The sequence below is a fragment of the Girardinichthys multiradiatus genome, chromosome Y, assembly GCF_021462225.1.
Source record: "Girardinichthys multiradiatus isolate DD_20200921_A chromosome Y, DD_fGirMul_XY1, whole genome shotgun sequence".
In the NCBI taxonomy this organism is placed as follows: domain Eukaryota; kingdom Metazoa; phylum Chordata; class Actinopteri; order Cyprinodontiformes; family Goodeidae; genus Girardinichthys; species Girardinichthys multiradiatus.
In genome coordinates, this window is record NC_061818.1 from 15551550 (window position 1) to 15572463 (window position 20914).

Consider the following 20914-nt stretch of genomic DNA (forward strand, 5'->3'; position numbering starts at 1 on the left):
CAATAAAAGACCTGAAATATTTCAGTTAGTGTGCGATTAATCTAAAATATATGAATGTTACATTTTCATCATGACATTATGGAAAATAATTAACTTTATCACAATATGCTAATATTTTGAGAAGGACCTGTATGTGTTTAACTGGGATGCCATCCTGGACGACCCATCGGCTGAGCTACTGTTACCAATAACTTCAACATGATGTAAGCAACTCGCCACTGTCCCTTAATGCTCATTCAGGAGGAGGGATTGTTGCAAAGTCATTGACTCGATGCAATTGGGTGAGTTTCCTTAACTTCAATGATAAGCTGGCTGTGACTGCAAAGTTTAATAGCTAGCTTGAGTTAGAATGTATGTTATTGACTTAAAATCATAATATGATAGCCTGCTTTGGTCTGTATATAACTTAGGAGTTTTTTTATAAAGTGCCCTGATTGGACATTTGTCGTGAATCCCCACTATATAAATAAACTTAACTAAAACTAAATTGAAAAGAAAAACACAATAATTTAAGATTTTATTTATTGTTTATATTTGTAAATATCAATATATTTCAACTTTGTAAGCTATAAAACAGCAGATTACTTTTACAAAATCAAGTTTAAAGAAACAAGTGAGAACAATCATGATTTGGAAAGAGCATTCCTCCATATTCCAGAAACATTTAGAAGACATTTCAAAACACTGGAGTAGGAGCTTGGTCACACAGAGTTCACCTGAGGTTAACATAACGACAAAGCCATCATGTGGACCACCCTTAGATTAGTCATCTGACACGTAATCTGAAACTAAACAGCACAGCCTCATCTTGATTCACAGTTTAAGATAAATGTTTTTTGTTCAGAGGGGAAATAAAACAGGGAGGTCATGGTCATATGCAGTAAGAATTTAATAACATACTGAGGCCACATCGCACCTCCTTACCACAGCTACACCTTACCACTCCGATTCAAGTACTTTAAAGCCCGTTTTTAACGGAGCTCAGTCTTTCTACCATCAATGATGAATTGTTGTATTTCAGTTTTAGTCAAAAGTAGAACTTGTAATGAGGAAAAACAAATGAAGTCAAAAGCAAAACTAAAATAATTTTCTTCACTCTATAAGTTCAAGAGTACAGGCACCCGATTACTAGATTGTGCGTTAGCTTCTGTTAGAGAAACGGCTTTCCCAACACACCTTACAGTGGAAAAAAAAACCATTCAGTTCAGAGATTGAGACAATGAACATAATCTCATCATAGCCACCTTGGAGTAAATAGTACAGTAGCAAGCAGACAATTTAACAAACAACATAAAAACCAGACAGACTTGTGAAGCTCTACAGGATTTACATTGTGCATGTGTTTAGTTTTCTCTATGGACACACCATGATAATGGCTTGTTTATTCATGAGTAATACTTGAAGAGCTCACTTCTGCTAAGATAGGATGGCAGGAGGCTGAAAACAACAGACATTTTGTTAAACCGAAACAATTCTGGACACTAAAAATATTTAAGAAAGAAAATATGGTAAATTTACTACAGTAGAATGAGTACAATTTAGTCTAGTTTGTGAGGAATCACACAGCTTTTTTCACCAAAAGTAATTATACTGTCTTGCAAAAGCTTTTATAAGATTGGAACCTTTCCACCTTTTTGTTACAGTACAAACACATCCTTTAATGTCTTTTATTATGACTTAGAATTGTACTTTTACTTAACATATAAATATCTGAGAAGTGTGGCATTCAGTTATTTTCAGAACATCTTACTCTGACATCCCTAAACAGAATAAAATCAGGTGCAGCAAACTGCTTTCAAACGTTACAGTATTAGTAGACAGACTTGTGTATAATTTCATCTTAGAGTAAATTACAGCTAGATTTTCATCCACTTGCTCTTGACAAATAACGGTTTTGTAACATACATTGAAGTTTGTGGTTTTAACTTCACAAAATGTTAAAAGGTTCAGATGTTATGAAAGCTTTTACAAGGCACTGTATAAGGCAGCATTATAGGGAGTGTCCGGATACTGTCGCGATGATGCAGATGAACTTTGGTTGTGCATTAAAAAAAAAAAAAAAAAAAACGTGCATGGAAACAAGTGAGAGGAGTGTGAGCTGCAGCTGACCGCACAGACGACTGATGGGATTATAGCTTAGCGTGTTAGTTTATGACCGACTAAAAACAGGTCATGGTTGGGGCCGTGCTTTGTGTACCTTTTTAGCACAGCTGTAGCAATCTAACAGCTTAGTTAGTTTAGTACCAGCCAAGGACATTTGTTCAACTCAAGGTGGTTTCCGTGTGTAACCGCTGTCCTTCGGGGACAATAATGGTGAACTGAACATGTCGGTAACGGCATCAGAAAGCAGGACAGGATGACCGATCTGGGATCGCCCTTAACTTCACAGTTAGGTGTCGAAAAAAACAATTAAAAATAATCTGATTATCAGTTGATTTCATTGGACGCTACAGAGAACAACACTTAAAATAAACTACATTGAAAAACACGAATAACCTTGGAGTGGATTTTGTTACAAGAGGTTTAAAGCTTCAAGTTTTTTCTTTATTAATATTCAGTTTCTCATTTGACTACTTTAAATTTAAATCAAGCCTGTTTACTGTTAGACCCACTTGCAAAAATAATTAAATTATCTGCTTGTTTAAATTCTTGTAGTCGTGATTCCAGTACAACAGAAGTAAAATACATCTGATTTAGTGTAGAAGGTGAGAATCTGCATGTGAAAGTGAACTGAATGTTACAAGAAGAAAATATGCTTAAAAAAAAAAAAACAGGATTTAGTTTTTATTTTGTGCTGGTTTGACAAAATTTGTGCAACTCAACCTGTGAACTAAGAGGGCTGTGAAAATGCTAAAGTATCTGTGTGTGCGCTTTTTATCTGTACAGCGACATCTTGCATTTATGTTGTTTATGACTATAGATGAGCTGGATTCAGGTCTGGTTACCCTCCGCTGTTCACATTAGATCCATATTTCTCTCCTCTTCACAACTACTGGAGCTCCTTCATCCTGTTGAGAGCAGAGCCAGCCTTGAACCACTCGATTTGTGTCTCATTAAAGGTGTGGTTCAGAGAGATGTACTCCTCGCTTCCATCGCAGTGCTTGATCACGGCTGTCAGCGGCTGGAGGAGGGGCGCCACAGGATCATGCATCAACAAGAAATGTAGGCTGCTCTTTATGTGAATGTGTCACTAGTGCAGAACGCTGCTCACCTTGCCAGGAGCGAAGGACTTGAGGCCGATGATTGAAATCTTATCATCTGGGCGGATTTTATCGTAGTCGCTAGGGTCAGCGAAAGTCAGAGGCAGCAGACCTTGCTTCTTCAGATTGGTCTCTGTGAAAAAAGATGCCAAAGTAAATGGAAACAACTAGAAACAGACTGATATTTCCAGCAGATAACCAAAGAAGAAGGCTTTGCTTTATGGAGTAACAGAGGTGAGAAAATGTGTGATTTTCAATGTGTGAACCTTGTAGCGGACAAACAGGATAACAGAAAAAACCTTGTTAAAAATGATGATCTAACTATGGAAGCGGGGCGCTGGCCGGCTCATTTAGTAGAGCAGGTGCTCCATGTACCGAGGTTGTATCCCTCAACACGATTGTCCTGGGTTCAATTCCTGTCTTCCCCTTCTTTCTCCACCCTCTTTCATGTCAACTTACTGTTCAAAAGCCACCAGTGCCAAAAATATATGTAACTACAGAAGAAGGTGGTCTGGTCAAACATAATTTTGGCTTGTATGCAAAGCCGTGATTGGTTTTCTAACTGTGTCAGAAAACCACACTGCTCATTATCTCCATTATGAAACATGGTGATGGCAGCACCAAGCGGTGGGGATACAGGCACGCTGGAGTTGATGCCGAGATGGATTGAGCTTAATTATGGGCAATCTCTCCAGAAAATATCTAGAGTTTTGGGCTGAGGTTAAACCTAAACATAAAGCCAGACCTTCAATGGAATGGTTTGGATCCTAGATTATCATACAGGTCCTTCTCAAAATATTAGCATATTGTGATAAAGTTCATTATTTTCCATAATGTCATGATGAAAATGTAACATTCATATATTTTAGATTCATTGCACACTAACTGAAATATTTCAGGTCTTTTATTGTCTTAATACAGATGATTTTGGCATACAGCTCATGAAAACCCAAAATTCCTATCTCACAAAATTAGCATATCATTAAAAGGGTATCTAAACGAGCTATGAACCTAATCATCTGAATCAACGAGTTAACTCTAAACACCTGCAAAAGATTCCTGAGGCCTTTAAAACTCCCAGCCTGGTTCATCACTCAAAACCCCAATCATGGGTAAGACTGCCGACCTGACTGCTGTCCAGAAGGCCACTATTGACACCCTCAAGCAAGAGGGTAAGACACAGAAAGACATTTCTGAACAAATAGGCTGTTCCCAGAGTGCTGTATCAAGGCACCTCAGTGGGAAGTCTGTGGGAAGGAAAAAGTGTGGCAGAAAACGCTGCACAACGAGAAGAGGTGACCGGACCCTGAGGAAGATTGTGGAGAAGGGCCGATTCCAGACCTTGGGGGACCTGAGGAAGCAGTGGACTGAGTCTGGAGTAGAAACATCCAGAGCCACCGTGCACAGGCGTGTGCAGGAAATGGGCTACAGGTGCCGCATTCCCCAGACTTGGGCTACAGAGAAGCAGCACTGGACTGTTGCTCAGTGGTCCAAAGTACTTTTTTCGGATGAAAGCAAATTCTGCATGTCATTCGGAAATCGAGGTGCCAGAGTCTGGAGGAAGACTGGGGAGAAGGAAATGCCAAAATGCCAGAAGTCCAGTGTCAAGTACCCACAGTCAGTGATGGTCTGGGGTGCCGTGTCAGCTGCTGGTGTTGGTCCACTGTGTTTTATCAAGGGCAGGGTCAATGCAGCTAGCTATCAGGAGATTTTGGAGCACTTCATGCTTCCATCTGCTGAAAAGCTTTATGGAGATGAAGATTTCATTTTTCAGCACGACCTGGCACCTGCTCACAGTGCCAAAACCACTGGTAAATGGTTTACTGACCATGGTATCACTGTGCTCAATTGGCCTGCCAACTCTCCTGACCTGAACCCCATAGAGAATCTGTGGGATATTGTGAAGAGAACGTTGAGAGACTCAAGACCCAACACTCTGGATGAGCTAAAGGCCGCTATCGAAGCATCCTGGGCCTCCATAAGACCTCAGCAGTGTCACAGGCTGATTGCCTCCATGCCACGCCGCATTGAAGCAGTCATTTCTGCAAAAGGATTCCCGACCAAGTATTGAGTGCATAACTGTACATGATTATTTGAAGGTTGACGTTTTTTGTATTAAAAACACTTTTCTTTTATTGGTCGGATGAAATATGCTAATTTTGTGAGATAGGAATTTTGGGTTTTTATGAGCTGTATGCCAAAATCATCCGTATTAAGACAATAAAAGACCTGAAATATTTCAGTTAGTGTGCAATGAATCTAAAATATATGAATGTTAAATTTTCATCATGACATTATGAAAAATAATGAACTTTATCACAATATGCTAATATTTTGAGAAGGACCTGTATGTTGATTAAAGTACCATTGATGGTACTTAGGCTCCCTCTGGTGGTACGCGGAAGACATTTTGGTATTTGTTTGGTAAGTCCGAACAGGTTAAATACTAATGCAATGTTTTTATTTACCTATGAAATTTAAAATTGGATCTGGGAATGACGTCGAACCCCAGTTAACCCCGTTTCTGTTCTAATAATGCAGTCGGAGCTTAGATCCGGCAATGACTTCATACCATACTAGTTAAGCACATTCTAGCTACAAGTCGGAAAACCGGCAGGGTTTCCTATTATTTTCCATCTCTCATTCTTTTTGATGTGTTCAAACACTAAAAGGAAGATGTTCAATAATAGATGCAATACAGTAATGTGTGTACCAAAAGCTTATTGAGACAAACCATCAGAAAATGTGGATAAATTGCTGCAGTTTATATCTGCAGCTATGTTTTACATTCAAGGCAGTTTTAGTGAAGCCTGAGCTCAGGGCTGCTTCACAACCGACATCAGGTGATGTTCTGACTGTAATCCTGACAGGGAATGCAGAAAACTTGACTTCCAGGTACAAACAGAATGCACCATAACATGACGTTTCTCTGTATTTTGTACTTTTAAACACTCTCCTAACATGTCACTAAGGAAGGGTGTATTCAACAGTTTGTGAATGCGATGTTTCAAATAAACAGTTTTTAACCACAATTACCGTCAGGTTTTATACATGCAAGGCATACTGGATTGGAGGAACCCACACAGAATAGTCTCTCCTATGGAGCTTCCTCCTAATTTTTCCAACAAGAAATTTTCAAGTTTCAATTTCTGGGTAAAAATAAAAAATAAAAATCAAACCGCATTATTCAATCCATCAGACATTTTTGTTAGTTTTGTTTTAATGACAAAACACAATAAATTTAAAATGTCTGTTGTGATGGTGGTGCTTTGAAAACTTTGTATTCATTAAGGCGAGACTTGCTATGAAAGGTTTTAGAAGCAACAATAAAAGCATATTCATGCGTTAGAATGGCATAGTCAAAGTCCAGTACTGAGTTGGTCCATAACCTAAAATCTCAATAAAATAGTTAGAAAAATGATGATAAAGTTTGTGGTTATCAGGTATGGGGTGTATATATATTTTTCCAAGACTCTGCACATAGGAATAAAACAAGTGACTACATTAGATAAGATAATCTAATTTAAGAGGTAGCTTATGTTCTCCTGTTTTACCCATATCTGCTCTAATATGAGTTCAGTCCCCTTGACAAGAGTTAAACGTTTCTTGTGCTGACTAATGTCTCTAAAATACAGGTGATAATAACATCTTCCATCTGCTGCCTGCTGAGAAACTGACCGTGGATTCTGGCAAAGTTCTTGACGATGATGGCGCGTCCCCCTAGATGTCGTGGCTCCAGGGCAGCATGCTCCCGGCTGGATCCCTCCCCATAGTTCTCATCTCCAACCACCACCCAGTTCACTCCATTGGCCTGGATGTTGAAGTGATCAGGAAAGACTTACTCTCCACCCAACCCCATGAGAACTAATAACAATTTTTGAAAACAAACTGATTATAACCAGGCATAAAATTAATACCAGGTGACTCTACAATCTCACCTTGTAGAAGCGGGCCACATCTGGCACGCCTCCGTACTCTCCAATCAGCTGGTTTTTCACCTTGTTGACGGCGTCGTTCTCGATGTTTACGGCACCAATCAGCAGGTTGTTGGAGATGTTGTCCAGGTGCCCACGGAACTTCAGCCAGGGCCCGGCGGCGCTGATGTGGTCGGTAGTGCATTTTCCCTTCACCTATTAGCAGAAGGAAGCAGGAGGATGAGCAGGCTGTGAGGAACGGAGGATGAGGGGACAGTGAGGAATGCAACAGGCCATCTCAAGAACCAGTGCCCATCTTGTCCCTTTTGGGCTGCTGTTGTGTAGAGAAACCCTCAAAGTCTAGACTTGCTATGAGTGAAGAGCTTCAAAAAGCTACCACCGCCTATGGTTCTGGTTTAAGCAAATGGATGTTTACCTCAGTGACAACTAGGTGGGAGCTAAAAAGGTTGGGGCTGACAGGGCTGTACAAATTTTCTAACAGGAATCTTTTTATGGCATCTAACTACAAGGACCAATGCCGTGGTTCCTGTAACGTAATTCATTACTATAACCAACAGCTGCTGAGATAAATCAGGGCATTCGGCATGCTGGTCAGAGGTTTACATACACTCATCAGGAAGAACGTATACTGTATATCCACAACCACTATTATGCCTGAACATGTTCAGCTCAACATGTTTCAGAACTTTCAACTGAACGATGCTGTATTTAAGCTGTGAACGGCAGGAGAACACTACTCATCTCAACATCACTTAATGGCAGGGAGGGGGTTGGTTTTTGAAATGCCCCCACATCATGATGCTGCCACTACCGTGACTAACAGTTTGTACAGTGTTCTTAGGTGTGAAACCCTCAGACTGACTCAGCCAAATTCTCCTCCACTCATTGTGGCCAAATAGCCCAATCTTTGCCTTGTCTGACCTTCAAACCCTCCTCCACAAGGCATTTGGATTGCCCATGTGGGCAGCTCCACATTTCAGTCCAGCTCAAAGGTTCTTTCTTTGTAACCACACTCCAATTTCACGTTGATCTTAAGCTCAATTCACTATAGATAGGGACACGGGTGTTCCAGAGTATTCTAGCTGCTTTCTCGGTTATTCTTTAACACCAACCATCTTCCTTAGATCTGAAACCAAGGAGCTTGTTGATGTGTGTATGGGTTCATAGTGTACATCTATATTTAAAATTGTTTGTACAAGTTTAAGGCTGTGAATTAGAGAAAACTCAACAAAAAGTATAAATTTGTATTTGTTGTGTAATCTGTCCACCCTGAAAAACAGAGCTGTTCAAATATATAATTCAATGGAAATTTAGACAATTTGCCTTAAAACTGCCACAGTGTTTACTCTTCATTAGACACAAGTTCAAGCACAAACATTGGCAACAAGAATCATTAGTTTCACTCCCACCTAAAACATGAACAGCAGCAGGTGCCTGCTCTAGGTAGAGAGCCGATCTCATGCTCAAAACTGAATTCATGTAACAAGGTTAACCAAAACAAGGCACATTCACTGCTCCTGTAACAGCCAATGCACTTCTATGGCACAACTGTGAAAAATTGTTTTCTGGCTTACCTTGATGAGGACCCTCATGTTCTCCAGATCTTTCCCATTCCACTTGTCAAAAGGCGTCAACAGCTCCAGACGGTTACTGGAGGGGTTCACATCTACCTGTACAGCATCAAAACAGAGGAAAAGCTATTCTTTCACCTGTACGTCCAAAAGATCATTAGGTTCACAACCTCCGGATTACCCTGGTTTTTATCAGCACACCAAATGTCTTGTTTTCTTGTTCAGCTTTCTGACCAGTGGAGCACTGATACGGTATCTGAAAACAAACCTCACCTTGACCGAGCCGCTCTCTGCAGGGGGGTGCTGGTAGGTGTCCTGGCCCGGGTCAAAGTCTCTGGATGGGAGCTCATCACCGCTGGGAGGTTGCAGCTTAAATTTCTCTCCACTGGGTGCAGTCAGATAGTCTGTCTCTGGGTTGAAGCTGAGGGTCCCGGCCAGAGCCAGAGCAGTGACGATCTATGTTGAATTCCATAGTAAAACACAATGAAACTCACATTAAGAGTACAATTTCTCCCTGTTATATAAAATTCAAGGACTCCAAAGTTGCACATTGTGGCCTGTGTAGCTTTCTGTTGTTTCTTTTTTGTGTTCAGCAGGATCCCTCATACCTCAGGAGAGGTTACAAAAGCATGAGTAGCTGGGTTAGCATCATTCCTGGCAGTGAAGTTCCTGTTGAAAGATGTCACTATGGTGTTCTTCTCTCCTTTCTTAACATCTCTCCTGTAAAAATGATTTAAAAAAAAAAACATAAGTGTTAGACCGATTGCATTTAAACTGCCAAAAACAATAAAACAACCTACTGACTTTTCATTTTAATATAAAAAATGCATCAAGAAGTTACATTATGTTTATTAAAGATAAGAAACACTTTGTTATAAATGTCCTGTAGCACTTATCAATAGTTATTCATAGCCAAGCCAAACCTATTTAGCACTACAAATGTTTATGTCTGTCATTTTGGCATTTGAATTTTGGTTAAACTTTGGCTGCCTGAAACTATAAATAAAAATAAAAGATGTAACAATTTACCCAGGGACTACAAAACATATTCATACCAGTTAGAAGCATAGTTCAAAAAGTTCTCTCATTTGTTTTTTATTTTAATTTTTTTTAATTACATATTGCACAGCAGCACATCAGCAGGAAAAGGATTGTTTTCTAAACTTAAAAAAAAATAGTTTTTTCACAGGACAACTGTAATTATACTGAGATAAACGGCACCCAAGTGGACTCAGTTACTAATCAAGTGACTTCTGAAGGCAAATGGTTGCAGTGGACTTTATTCAGGGGTAGATGAGTCAAAGACGATGGATCCAAATGTACAGAGTTTTCAGAAAGTTATTTGTAGGGAAAATAAATGCATCATTACTTCCATGTCACAACTGAGCAGAACTTTGTGTTGGTCGATCACATAAAATCCTAATAAAATACATTAAACCTTGCGGTTGTGGTATGACAAAAATTATAAGAAAGTTTTGGGATTCAAAGTTTACATCAGTGGTGCTCTTCTGAAATGACAGGAAAAAGACAAATTTTTAACAAATTCTAAAAAAGGGGGAATGCATTTGTACTTGGCCCACTTTACTCTGATGCCCCTGGTTAACCTCCCTTCAGAGGTCACCATAAGAATAAATAAATCTATCTCTGTGTGCAAGGCGCTTTAGTAATTTAATTGTTGCATAAATTTGCTACTGGCTTCCATTAAAACCATAATCCGAACTGGAGTTACCGAACTAACATGAATCAACTTTTCTGAAAATAAATCTGCTCCCACAAGGATGACATGTACCTGTCCCACTGGCCGATGCAGGGACCACAAGCGTTAGCGAGAACGACTCCTCCAACATCACTCAGAATCTTGGCCTGAGACATGGATAACATCAACTTCAGAAGATAAGCACTATAATGTCCATCGTCTCATAAAAAGACAATGCTATGGTTTCTGGTTAAGCTGAACGTCTATCTTTGTCGGTGTGTCGGTGTGTGACTCACATATCCATCTCTTTCGATGGTGGCTCGGATTTGTTCTGAGCCTGGCGTAACCGTGAACTGGGCCTTGCACTTCATTCCTTTATCCAGAGCCTGCTTGGCCAGAGAGGCTGATCTGCCCATGTCTTCGTAGCTTGAGTTGGTGCAGCTGCCGATCAGACCTGTTTGTGGGTTTGTCAGAAAGAAACCAACACTTACAAACTTATAATCAGGAGAGTATCTACAAACAGTGCCAATTTAATTCTGTGCTTTAAATAATATCTTAAAGATTCTTGCATTCAAGGTGACTTTAGAATCCCGGCATTACAGCTGAGCTGAAATGTGATCTCATCACATCTGGTCAATAACACAGCGAGAAGGAACAAAGACTCAAGTGTCAAATTTCACTGAACAAAGCATTAACGATGAGTGTAAAGTAATACGGCGGTGCCACAAATACCCACCAACTTTAACCTCCAGGGGCCAGCCACTCTTCTTAGCTATGGCCCCGATCTCAGACACTGGGTGGGCTAAGTCAGGGGTGAACGGCCCGTTGATGTGAGGTTTCAGCTGGAAGGGAAACACAGAAGAAAAGTGATTCACAAATGAGACCTTTTAAGATAAGTTTTTTTATATGCATTAGTTTTCTTTTTTCATTGAGCAAAGAAAGCTCTTTAAGTCACCTCACTGAGGTTGATCTCGATGACTTGGTCATATTCACAGCCCTTATCAGGTACCAGGTCTTCTTTGAACTCATCAGCAACCGAGACGATTTCTGTAGAATAGAAAAAATGGAGGTAAGACAGCACACAAAGTCTGAAGGAACAGAGACAACAGTGAGACACCGACCTCCGCGGCCAGTTTTCTCCAGGTATGTCTTCATGCGGTGATTGTAGGGGAAAACTGATGTAGTGGCTCCAATTTCAGCACCCATGTTGCAGATAGTGGCCATTCCTGCAATGTATTATTTGACATGTTTTATTACAAACACACTGACAAATTGTCTAGTGAGTGATTCTGACAATTTCTAGCTGGGTAGTCTGGTTAGAAACTCAAAGCCCTTTTCTAATCGGAGACACACCATATCTAAGCGATACCGGGTCACACAGACAACACCACCATTCCGTGTGGACAAAGTAACTGAGGGAAGATGACGCGAAGTTAGCTGCTTTTGGAATCATTGATGTGGTGAAAATGAAGTCAGACGAAACATAACGATGTAAAAAGCAATTTAAAAAGGAAACTGTCCTGTTTGTGACGTTTAGAGATATGCCTGTGGGTCATTCAGACTGTGAGAGAGAGCGGGACTTTCAGCAAAAAACATGAAGGATAAACATAGTACAACAAAGGTGCTCCGTTTGATACTTTTGAGCTTTCAACCTCCATCCGTCATGGGAATGTTGGCAACCATTTACATATCTCAGAGTTGAGGTAAGGATCTTAATCCCCAAGCCACTCACAGATGTTTTAGAAATTCTAACCTAGCCAACTGTGTTAGTTGCAATAATAACAAAATGCCAGAATGTTTTTTAAATTAATTCTTTTATAGTTTTTACAACTAAATTGAACTCAATGTATCAACAAATTAAAGATTTACAAAAACCAAAAATTGCAAAACGCTCACAAAAATCTGGTTGGTGCATCTCTATCATGTAAAATATAAAGTCTGTACCTGTTCTTCCATGTTGATCGTTGTATATAAAATAAAATCAACATGTCCAGCACAAATTTCACTACACCTCAATCTTACCAGTGCAGGAAATGGAGTCAACTCCAGGTCCGTGATATTCCACAATTGCCCCTGTGCCGCCTTTCACAGTCAGAATGCCGGCAACCTTTAGGATGACATCCTTTGGGGAGGTCCAACCAGCCAGCGTTCCAGTCAGTCTCACTCCAATGACCTAAGGGAAAACGACACAGGCTGGAAAACACTTGTAAAACAAGCACATTTGTGGAGAGACATGGCTAAAGACAAAGTAAAAGTTAAATGAGATCTAGACGAATTAACAACAATGAGAGGAATACACACCTTGGGGCACTTGAGCTCCCATGGGATTCCAGCCATGACATCTACGGCATCAGCTCCACCCACTCCGATACAAATGCCGCCGAGGCCACCGCCGTTGGGAGTGTGGGAGTCGGTACCAATGAGCATCACCCCTGGATAGGCGTAATTCTCCAGGATGATCTGTTTACGCAACGGGTTCATAATCACTGAACTGCATCCAATCTCACAGCAGAAATGTGGAGTATTTAATAAAAGTCATTTATTTATTAGACCTGCTAAAAATTTGTTTTAAAAAAAATAAGCTTATTTGGTGAGTCAGTGATTTCAACTGCCTGATTTAATTTCTTCACAGAAAGCTTGGATTACAAAGTTCGTTCTTTTTTTCCTTCAAGTCAAAAAAAGTGTTTTAAAAAAAAATAAAATCTAATTAACAAAACATAAAACCACTACAATTACATTACAAATACTGTACCTGATGGATGATCCCTGAGCCTGGTTTCCAGAAGCCAACCCCATATTTTGCTGCAGCAGTTGCAAGGAAGTTGTAGACTTCCTCATTTAGTTCCTGTTTTCAGGGAATACAAGGAAACAGAGTGAGGATGTTATGAGCTTTATGCACATTTTCCAAACATTACTTGATCTGATGTTTGTCATGGGGTTATATGCAACTTATGTGTATTTCTAATGTACCAAAACAACTGCTGAAGAAGTCAAAAAGTGTCAGTATGGTTCAGATAGGGAATCTTCCTTCAGTCTCTCCTTACCTTAGCCCTCTGCAGGTCCTGAGTTCCTCCCATCTGAGCCTCAATCAGGTGATCGCAGTGGATAGTGGAGGGAACCGCCATCTTGGGCAGGCCACTGCTAATGAACTGCAGCATGGCCATCTGGGCCGTGGCGTCCTGCATGGCCACGCGGTCTGGATGCAATCGCAGGTAAGTGCGTCCGCGGTCAATCTCCTGCCCCACTGGATCATCCAGGTGGCCATACACAATCTTCTCAGACAAAGTTAGAGGCCTGCTCAGCCTACAGTGAAGGATTGTACGAAAATATTTAAGACAAATTTCAATGTGTGCTTGGCGTTTGTTTTTTTTAAGCAAAAGGTCAACAAATCAGTCAAAATAAGCTCCAATTACAGTGCTCTGCAAAAGTATTCATACCACTTAAACATTTTCACCTTTAATCTGAGTTCAATCACAAACTTTGATGGATTTTATTGACCTCCATTTCAGCTGCAAGATTTTTGAGGATGTTAATGCCACATATTCTGGATAGGACCAAAGTCTGGACTTTAACTGGGCCATTTAAACACATGAATATGCTTTGATGTAGATTATTCAACTGCATCTCTGGCTGTTTGTTTAGGGCAGATGTCCTGCTGGAGAGGGGTGGTGGTGCCCATCTTCAACGGCAAGAGGCAGGGTATACACTCATACCTAGAGGACATTTTAGAGAGATCAATTAACCTAAACAGTCAAGTTTTTGGAACCCGGAGAGAACCAATGTATGCACAGGGAGAACATACAAACTCCATGCAGCCCCCAGGCCAGGATTTGAACCCAGGACCTTCTTTATTAAAAGGTAACAGTGCTACCACCTGCACCATCGTGCAGCACTATTTACTATTAATGTTTTATTACTTATTTAGATAGAAAATAGACTTTTAATTTGAAACTGTATTGTGATCATTTTTTAAAAACTTCATTAGAAAGTTAAAAAATATTGTGATTTTTTCATACATATTGCCCTGCTTCAAATTAAAAGGACACATAGTATGAATGCATGCCAGGAATTTCAAATTCTACTACTAAAATATTTTCAAAACAAAAATAATTTTAACTTCCACTCTATAATTTTGCTGTACTTTGTGTTGGGCTATAAAATACACAGAACAGTTCAAGGGGTATGAATACATCTGCAAGGCACTTTACACAAGCAATGACAGCTGCTGACCTCCTGCGTACGATGTTGATGTTCTCGTGCATCTTCTCATAACCAATGCTGGAACCTGGCTCAAAGCGGCTCATGGCCACCTTGGCCTTGGAGCTGAAGACAGCAGAGACATGAAACCGTTTTGCCCCAGTTCCGAGAGCTAGCTGGACCAGGAGAGGCAGCAGATTACAAAGGGCAACAAAACCATAAGAAAGACTTTATTGTAGCGTTTAGCAAAGTGTTGGTAAGAAAAGAATTTTTATTGTACAAGACAGGGAATAATCCACTTAAGCAAGTGATGATGGGTAAAGTACAGTCAGCTGCACAAGCAAAATGCTTCATCTAATCCAGTCAGATTGTCACAATAATATCATAGCTGTGGTTTAATGCTAGAATGGAACAGAGCAACGGAGTTACCTGAAATTTCAACATTTATTTGTTTATTTATTTAATAGGTAAAAGTGCATCATCATAAGCATCAAAACAAGCAATTACACTTTAGGACTACATACCCTACTCACAGTAAGTTAGGGATATGTGGCTATCGAGTGAAATTTATAGAAAATACGTAAAGAAAATTCACGCTAAAGTGATATATCATGAAAGTACAGTATTTAAGTAGAATACATACAATGATTTCGTCATCTGAAACAACTTATTGAAACAAAAAGAGAACAACAGTGGTGGGTATACCAAAAAAAAAGTCAGCGTCTCAGTAATGCATTGCAGCTTGACATCAACGTCTCATGCTGTTGGCTTATTGTCTGCTGAGGCATGGCATCCCACTCTTCCTGAAGGGCAGCTTTCAGGTCATTGAGGTTCTGAGGTACAGAATTACGAGCCTCTAGACAGCGACTCAGCTGATCCCGTAGGTTTTCTATGGGATTCAGTTCTGGAGAAAGAAGAGTCCATTCCATTCGAGGTACCCCAGCCTCCAACAGTCGTTCCCTAATGATGTGACCTCGATGAGCTTAGTTGTTCGTTTGTGCTCCATTTTTACCATTGATACTCAGCAGAAAGTCACTGCGCTAGAGAAAACGGGGTGAAGGTTCTTACAGCTCAGATTGCAGCAGATTGGCCTCACCCACTCACTGAACTATGGGTAATTTGATAACTCTGACTGGATTAAACATGTTCACAACCTAGTAGCCAAGTACTTTCAAAGAGTGCATCTGAAATACCGCACATCTTTGACCTGCACACATTCCCTCTACATAATAACAGTTATTTTAAGGGACGGTCATGTGCTGGCAAGGAATAGCGGACGGCAGAAGAAATACAGGAGTAAAAGTAAGAGCAGTGGGGATGCTGACCTCTGCAAAGTAACGATTCAATCTCGCCACATTGAGGCACACTGACAGTACTCAGTTCAGAAACTATCACAGGTCTTAAAGGAAACTGTAGGGTAGCACCACAACCAATAGGCTTTCATTAGACTAAGATACCACCGCTTATATGACTGGATCTGATGTGACTATAACTGGACTGTACTGGAACCAACTGGGTTGATTTGAATTTGATTTGAACAGAATCTGTTAAAAACAAACACAGACAAGAAAACAAAAGAAAGTAAAACAGAAAGAAAGAATAGGTTTGAACATTTTATTTACCTTTTATGATCTGCATTTTGAAAGATTTCTATTTAGAATTTTATAAGAGTTAAAATAAAAAATAAATCAAACTTGTCACTGATAAAAACAACAGTGGCTCTCAAAAGTGTATACGCCCCTATTCAAATGCAGACTATCCTTTGTGAGGTTAAAATAATGACTTAAGGTAAAGACAAAATTCATAAGAGGAAATAGTACGAAAAATTAAAAGCAGCAATGGATTTTATTGTGCAGCACTGGATGTGTAGCACTTTATCTGTGGAAATGCTAGATAAATTCAATTTTCTGACTTAAACTTAAGTCCCAGATGATTCATACTCTTGGCAGATTTAGGTTATACCCAGAAGTATGTATCTGATAGGAAATGAGACAGGCATCTATTAAAAAGACAACAATGTAAAAGGGGTATTAGTTTTGAAAAGTTAAATTGTTTTTATTTACGTTTTATAATAAAAATGTCATGTCAGATTATTTAGACCCTTCTCAACAATCAATGAAAAAAAAAAAACTGTTTTATAATGCTGGTCAGCTTTTTGCAAGTCTTTAAAGGTCGGAAGGCCTCCTTACCATCACCCTAATCTTAATTCAAGTCAGGAATTTTGGGCTTAATTGTATTTACTTATCCTGGCTGTACAAATGTGCACAACCTTGAACTAAAACTTTGAAGCACATTTTGATTTAATTTCAGCATTTAGCCTTCTTGAGTTCACACCTGCCACTCATCAATCTGATCAACCTAAAATAAAGTTCAGTTGACAAGGATTTGCACACAGAAGAGACCCTCCTATTTATACTCAGCTCACCTGTCACTGAGGGCGGCTGTGATTTAATCTGAGCAGCTCGCTTCGTTATTGGGCGTCTAGTGAAAATGGTTGACTTTGACTCTGGCTTGTTTGTAAAAACGTTTATTAGCTCTATCTACTTGGTATTGTCTTGTCTAGGTTGCAAATAAGAGTTTATGTACAGGCCGGTCTTGTGTACATTTACTGGCATTTGTGAGCTTTGAAGACAGGCTCAGAAGCCTCACTTTGGGAAGCTACTTGTTAAGTTTTGATCAGGGACTAAAAGCCTTTAATTGCCGTCCTTTTTGGTTGTTCATACTTTTGGAAATATTAGTTTTAGGTCAACTCAATTCAATTCAATTCAAAAATACTTTATTAATCCCAAAAGGAAATTAAATGTTGTTATAACTCATATTATGTAGGTTTCCTCAAAGAGCCGTTGTAGATGCTGATGGCTGTGAGCAGGAAGGATCTCCAGTAGTGCTCCGTCTTACAGCAGATCTGAAGAAGCCTCTGACTGAAGACACTCTGTTGTTGTAGGACAGTCTCATGAAGAGGATGCTCAAGGTTCTCCATAATGTTCTTCATTTTATGAAGAATCCTTCTTTGCACAATGATCTCCAGAGGTTCCAGAGGAGTCCCCAGAACAGAACCAGCCTTCTTTATCAGCTTGTTGAGCTTTTTTAAGTCCCTGGCTCTGATGCTGCTTCCCCAGCAGATGATGGTAGAAGAAATCACACTTTCCACAACACTTATAGAAGATATGCAGCATCTTGCTGCAAACACCAAAGGACCTAAGCTTCCTCAAGAAGTACAGTCTGCTCTGTCCCTTCTTGTAGATGGCTTCACAGTTGCATCTCCACTCTAGTCTGTTGTTCAGGTGAACACCGAGGTATTTATACTCCTCCATCACCTCCACTTCTTCTCCCATGATGGAAATAGTTTTTGACTTATTTCTGTTTCTCTTAAAATCTACAATCATCTCCTTTGTTTTAGTCACGTTCAAAATTAGATGATTGTTTCCACACCATGCCACAAAGCGGTCCACCACCTTCCTGTACTCAGCTTCTTGTCCATCTCTGATCCACCCCACAACTGCAGAATCATCCGAGTATTTCTGCAGATGACAGGAGTCTGTCTTGTACTGGAAGTCTGAGGTGTACAGAGTGAAAAGGAATGGTGAAAGTACCGTCCCCTGTGGTGCTCCTGTGCTGCTGACTACCTGGTTAGACTCACAACCCTTCAGTCTCACAAACTGTGGCCTGTTTGTCAGGTAGTCAATCATTGTCAACTTTGTTTGATTGGAGATGGTTCTTGATTCATCTGATGTTTTTTATTTATTAGAGATTATGTATGCAAACCTCAAAAGATGGTTTGTACGAGTTCTAGTATCCTTCTTTTGTTACTTTCCCTTTCCCCTGGCTGAGCTGGGTGGTAACAAGGAAAATATGGGACAAAGGATACAATACCAAAACTGAACATCTCTCCAAACTTGACTAAAAGACTAGACGGCCAGCAACAATGAAGGTACTGGATCCCCTTCCAATAAGCACTGGTTGTTATTTTACATGTGACAACCATCTTCCTGGATTCTCATTAAGTCTGGACTGAGGGCTGCGAGACAGAATATCCTTTCTTCCCAAAAAAAGCATCTAGGTCTGGATAAAATCTCCAAACACTTTGTAGGAGAATGTGCTATTGTCTGAAGGAAACAAATATTAACTTTTGCGTGGTATGTTTGGCACAAAATCAACAGAGATCTTTAAATCAAGGTAAATAAAACCAGTAATAGTACAAAATACCAGTCAGAGGGAAATTAAAGTTTTAGAATAACCTAGCCAGGGTCCAGATGTAACTCTGACAGATTTTCTGTGGGGATGCCTAAAGAGGAACTTTAGGCAGGAGGAATGAACAAATATTGTCGTAAAGTGGGATGCTGATGGGCTGCTACCAAACAAGACTAAATGCTGAAACGAAACGGTGTCAAAAGATTCTTCAATATAAAGCTTAGTTTACACATATGCAGCTAGATAACTGTAGATTTAATGTATTTTCCTCACAGATGTATTTGACTTCATTTTAATTGTAAAGGTTAAATACCAGATTATGGTAAAAACAAAAGTCTAATGGAAATATCATGGCGTCATTTCTGACGTCACAAAGTCCTTGCATTTTAACAGGGTGTGTACACCTTTTAGAGAAAGTATGTATAAATAAACATGTTTAATGCAAGGTCATCTGCTTCCTATATTTTGTTTCCTTTTTAACCACGTGACACAAACATTTATCTCTGACGTTTATATATAAGCTACTGTGATGCAGCAACGACGTAAACAGGTCCTGAATTTGAAAATACTATAATATCCATTAGTAAATTGTTATTGTGCTTATTATACACAATGTAACTGACCGTCGTTGAACCATATTTATGTGCAGCTTATCAGGCAGTCTGCTGTTCCTTACTAAGCTGTCAGGAGTTCAAGTACATTGTTGTAAAACACGTAACCTTGCGTTCACCTTGCGATTAGCGGCGGATTAAGACCCGTTATCAGACCCCGTTTGACTAATGCTGACTGCAGTCGATCATGTTAATGAGTGGCATGTTTGAAAGCAGCTCTGTATAAGTATAAAGCACATTTCCTTACCTGGAGTCTGGCTACTGTCATGCAGTAAGACGCCATTTTATTGTTTCTTCGCCACTGAGTGTCGCATTTTTATTACGTCGGCAGCCAAAGTCAAGAGAGAAAATAGTTAAAAATTCCATTTCACGTTTTAATTTCAACTAATTTGTGATGTTACATTTCTTCGTAGTCATGATTTGTTTGTTCATTTTCTTCCAACTGCATTTAACATTTATTTCTCCATTCAAAATCTTATGTGTAGGAAATACTTATAATACTTATTTATAAGTCACTTAAATGAAACAGGGATTTACAGTTGCAGTATATTTACTTTCAATGAGCATAATGTTTGGGGGGTTTTATTGAAAACATTTATTTCATTTAAAACATAAATTGTGTGCACAAATTATAGGTCCCCACTAATATTTGATTGAATGTATTATAGCAAGTTTAACCTCTACCACATGCTTTATGTAGCCATCAACAAACTTCCTACTTCTTTCTGGTTGGATATTTGACCCTTCTTATCAGAATCAGATGGGTTCATTTAAAGTGGTTGGTTTCCTGCCTCACCTTTTAGGCATAGTCTATAAATCTTCAGTAGGGCTGAGGTCGAAGCCATTCCTAAAGCTTACGATTAACCTACTTTATCCATTCTAAAACCAACTCTAATTCGCATGTGGGATTATTGTCCTGTTTGAACACCTAATTATGTCCAAATTTTAACCATCTAGTTGACTTTAGAAGTAGCCCGTCTTCATTATCCAACCTCTTTTGTGGAATGTACCATTTACAGGCAGTGAAACAGGACCTTAGCATGATGCTACTACCATCATTCTTGACAGTTGGCATAGGTTTGAAACCTTCACAGAGACTCCTCCAAATATACTTTTTGCCATTGTTGCCAAATAGCTCAATTTTTGTCTCCTCCTACAATTTTTCTTCAGAAAACTCTTGAATTGTCTATGTGGGTAGCTGCAAATGTCATTAGAGCTTGAAGGTTCCTATTTTGGAGTAGGGCTTTGTTTTTAGTCAGCAGCCTCTTTAGTCAGCTTTGTCTTTAGTCAGCAGTCTATGTTAATGTGAAACTCATTTCACTGTGGACATTGACACAGGCGTTTCGGCAACTTCTAATTGATGGTAGGCTTAAACCCTTGATCTTTTCTGAGTTGCTCTTGGCAAAGAAAAACTGTCAGCTGCAAATAAGCCCAATCAGTAACTTGAAGTTAACCTGTCACCACTTATTAAATTATTTGGGTGAATTTATGTATATATTTTAGCATTTATGTA

General features: G+C 39.6%; 1 protein-coding gene across 1 annotated transcript; it reads right to left on the reverse strand.

Moving 5' to 3' along the window:
* Positions 1 to 504: 504 nt before the first annotated feature.
* On the reverse strand, positions 505 to 19734 carry LOC124864340 (aconitate hydratase, mitochondrial-like). The gene is made up of 18 exons (XM_047359095.1): positions 19649 to 19734; positions 14633 to 14775; positions 13447 to 13705; positions 13155 to 13247; positions 12704 to 12862; positions 12425 to 12575; positions 11524 to 11628; positions 11358 to 11449; positions 11139 to 11244; positions 10699 to 10856; positions 10496 to 10569; positions 9315 to 9426; positions 8980 to 9162; positions 8710 to 8805; positions 7139 to 7330; positions 6879 to 7011; positions 3212 to 3333; positions 505 to 3121 (listed from the first exon to the last, which is right to left on the reverse strand). Exons 1-18 carry the CDS (start codon positions 19682 to 19684, stop codon positions 2990 to 2992), a joined length of 2346 nt encoding a protein of 781 aa, XP_047215051.1. The 5' UTR covers positions 19685 to 19734; the 3' UTR covers positions 505 to 2989.
* Between the last annotated feature and the right edge of the window lie 1180 nt (positions 19735 to 20914).

Excerpts from the sequence above, each read along its gene's own strand:
- LOC124864340 (XM_047359095.1), bottom strand. The coding sequence starts at position 19,684 with ATGGCGTCTTACTGCATGACAGTAGCCAGACTCCAG. Across the intron at positions 10,570-10,698 it reads CCATCGAAAGAGATGGATAT|GCCAAGATTCTGAGTGATGT; the intron begins GTGAGTCACACA and ends TCCATGTCTCAG. Across the intron at positions 3,334-6,878 it reads GAACTTTGCCAGAATCCACG|AGACCAATCTGAAGAAGCAA; the intron begins GTCAGTTTCTCA and ends CTTTTTTCACAG.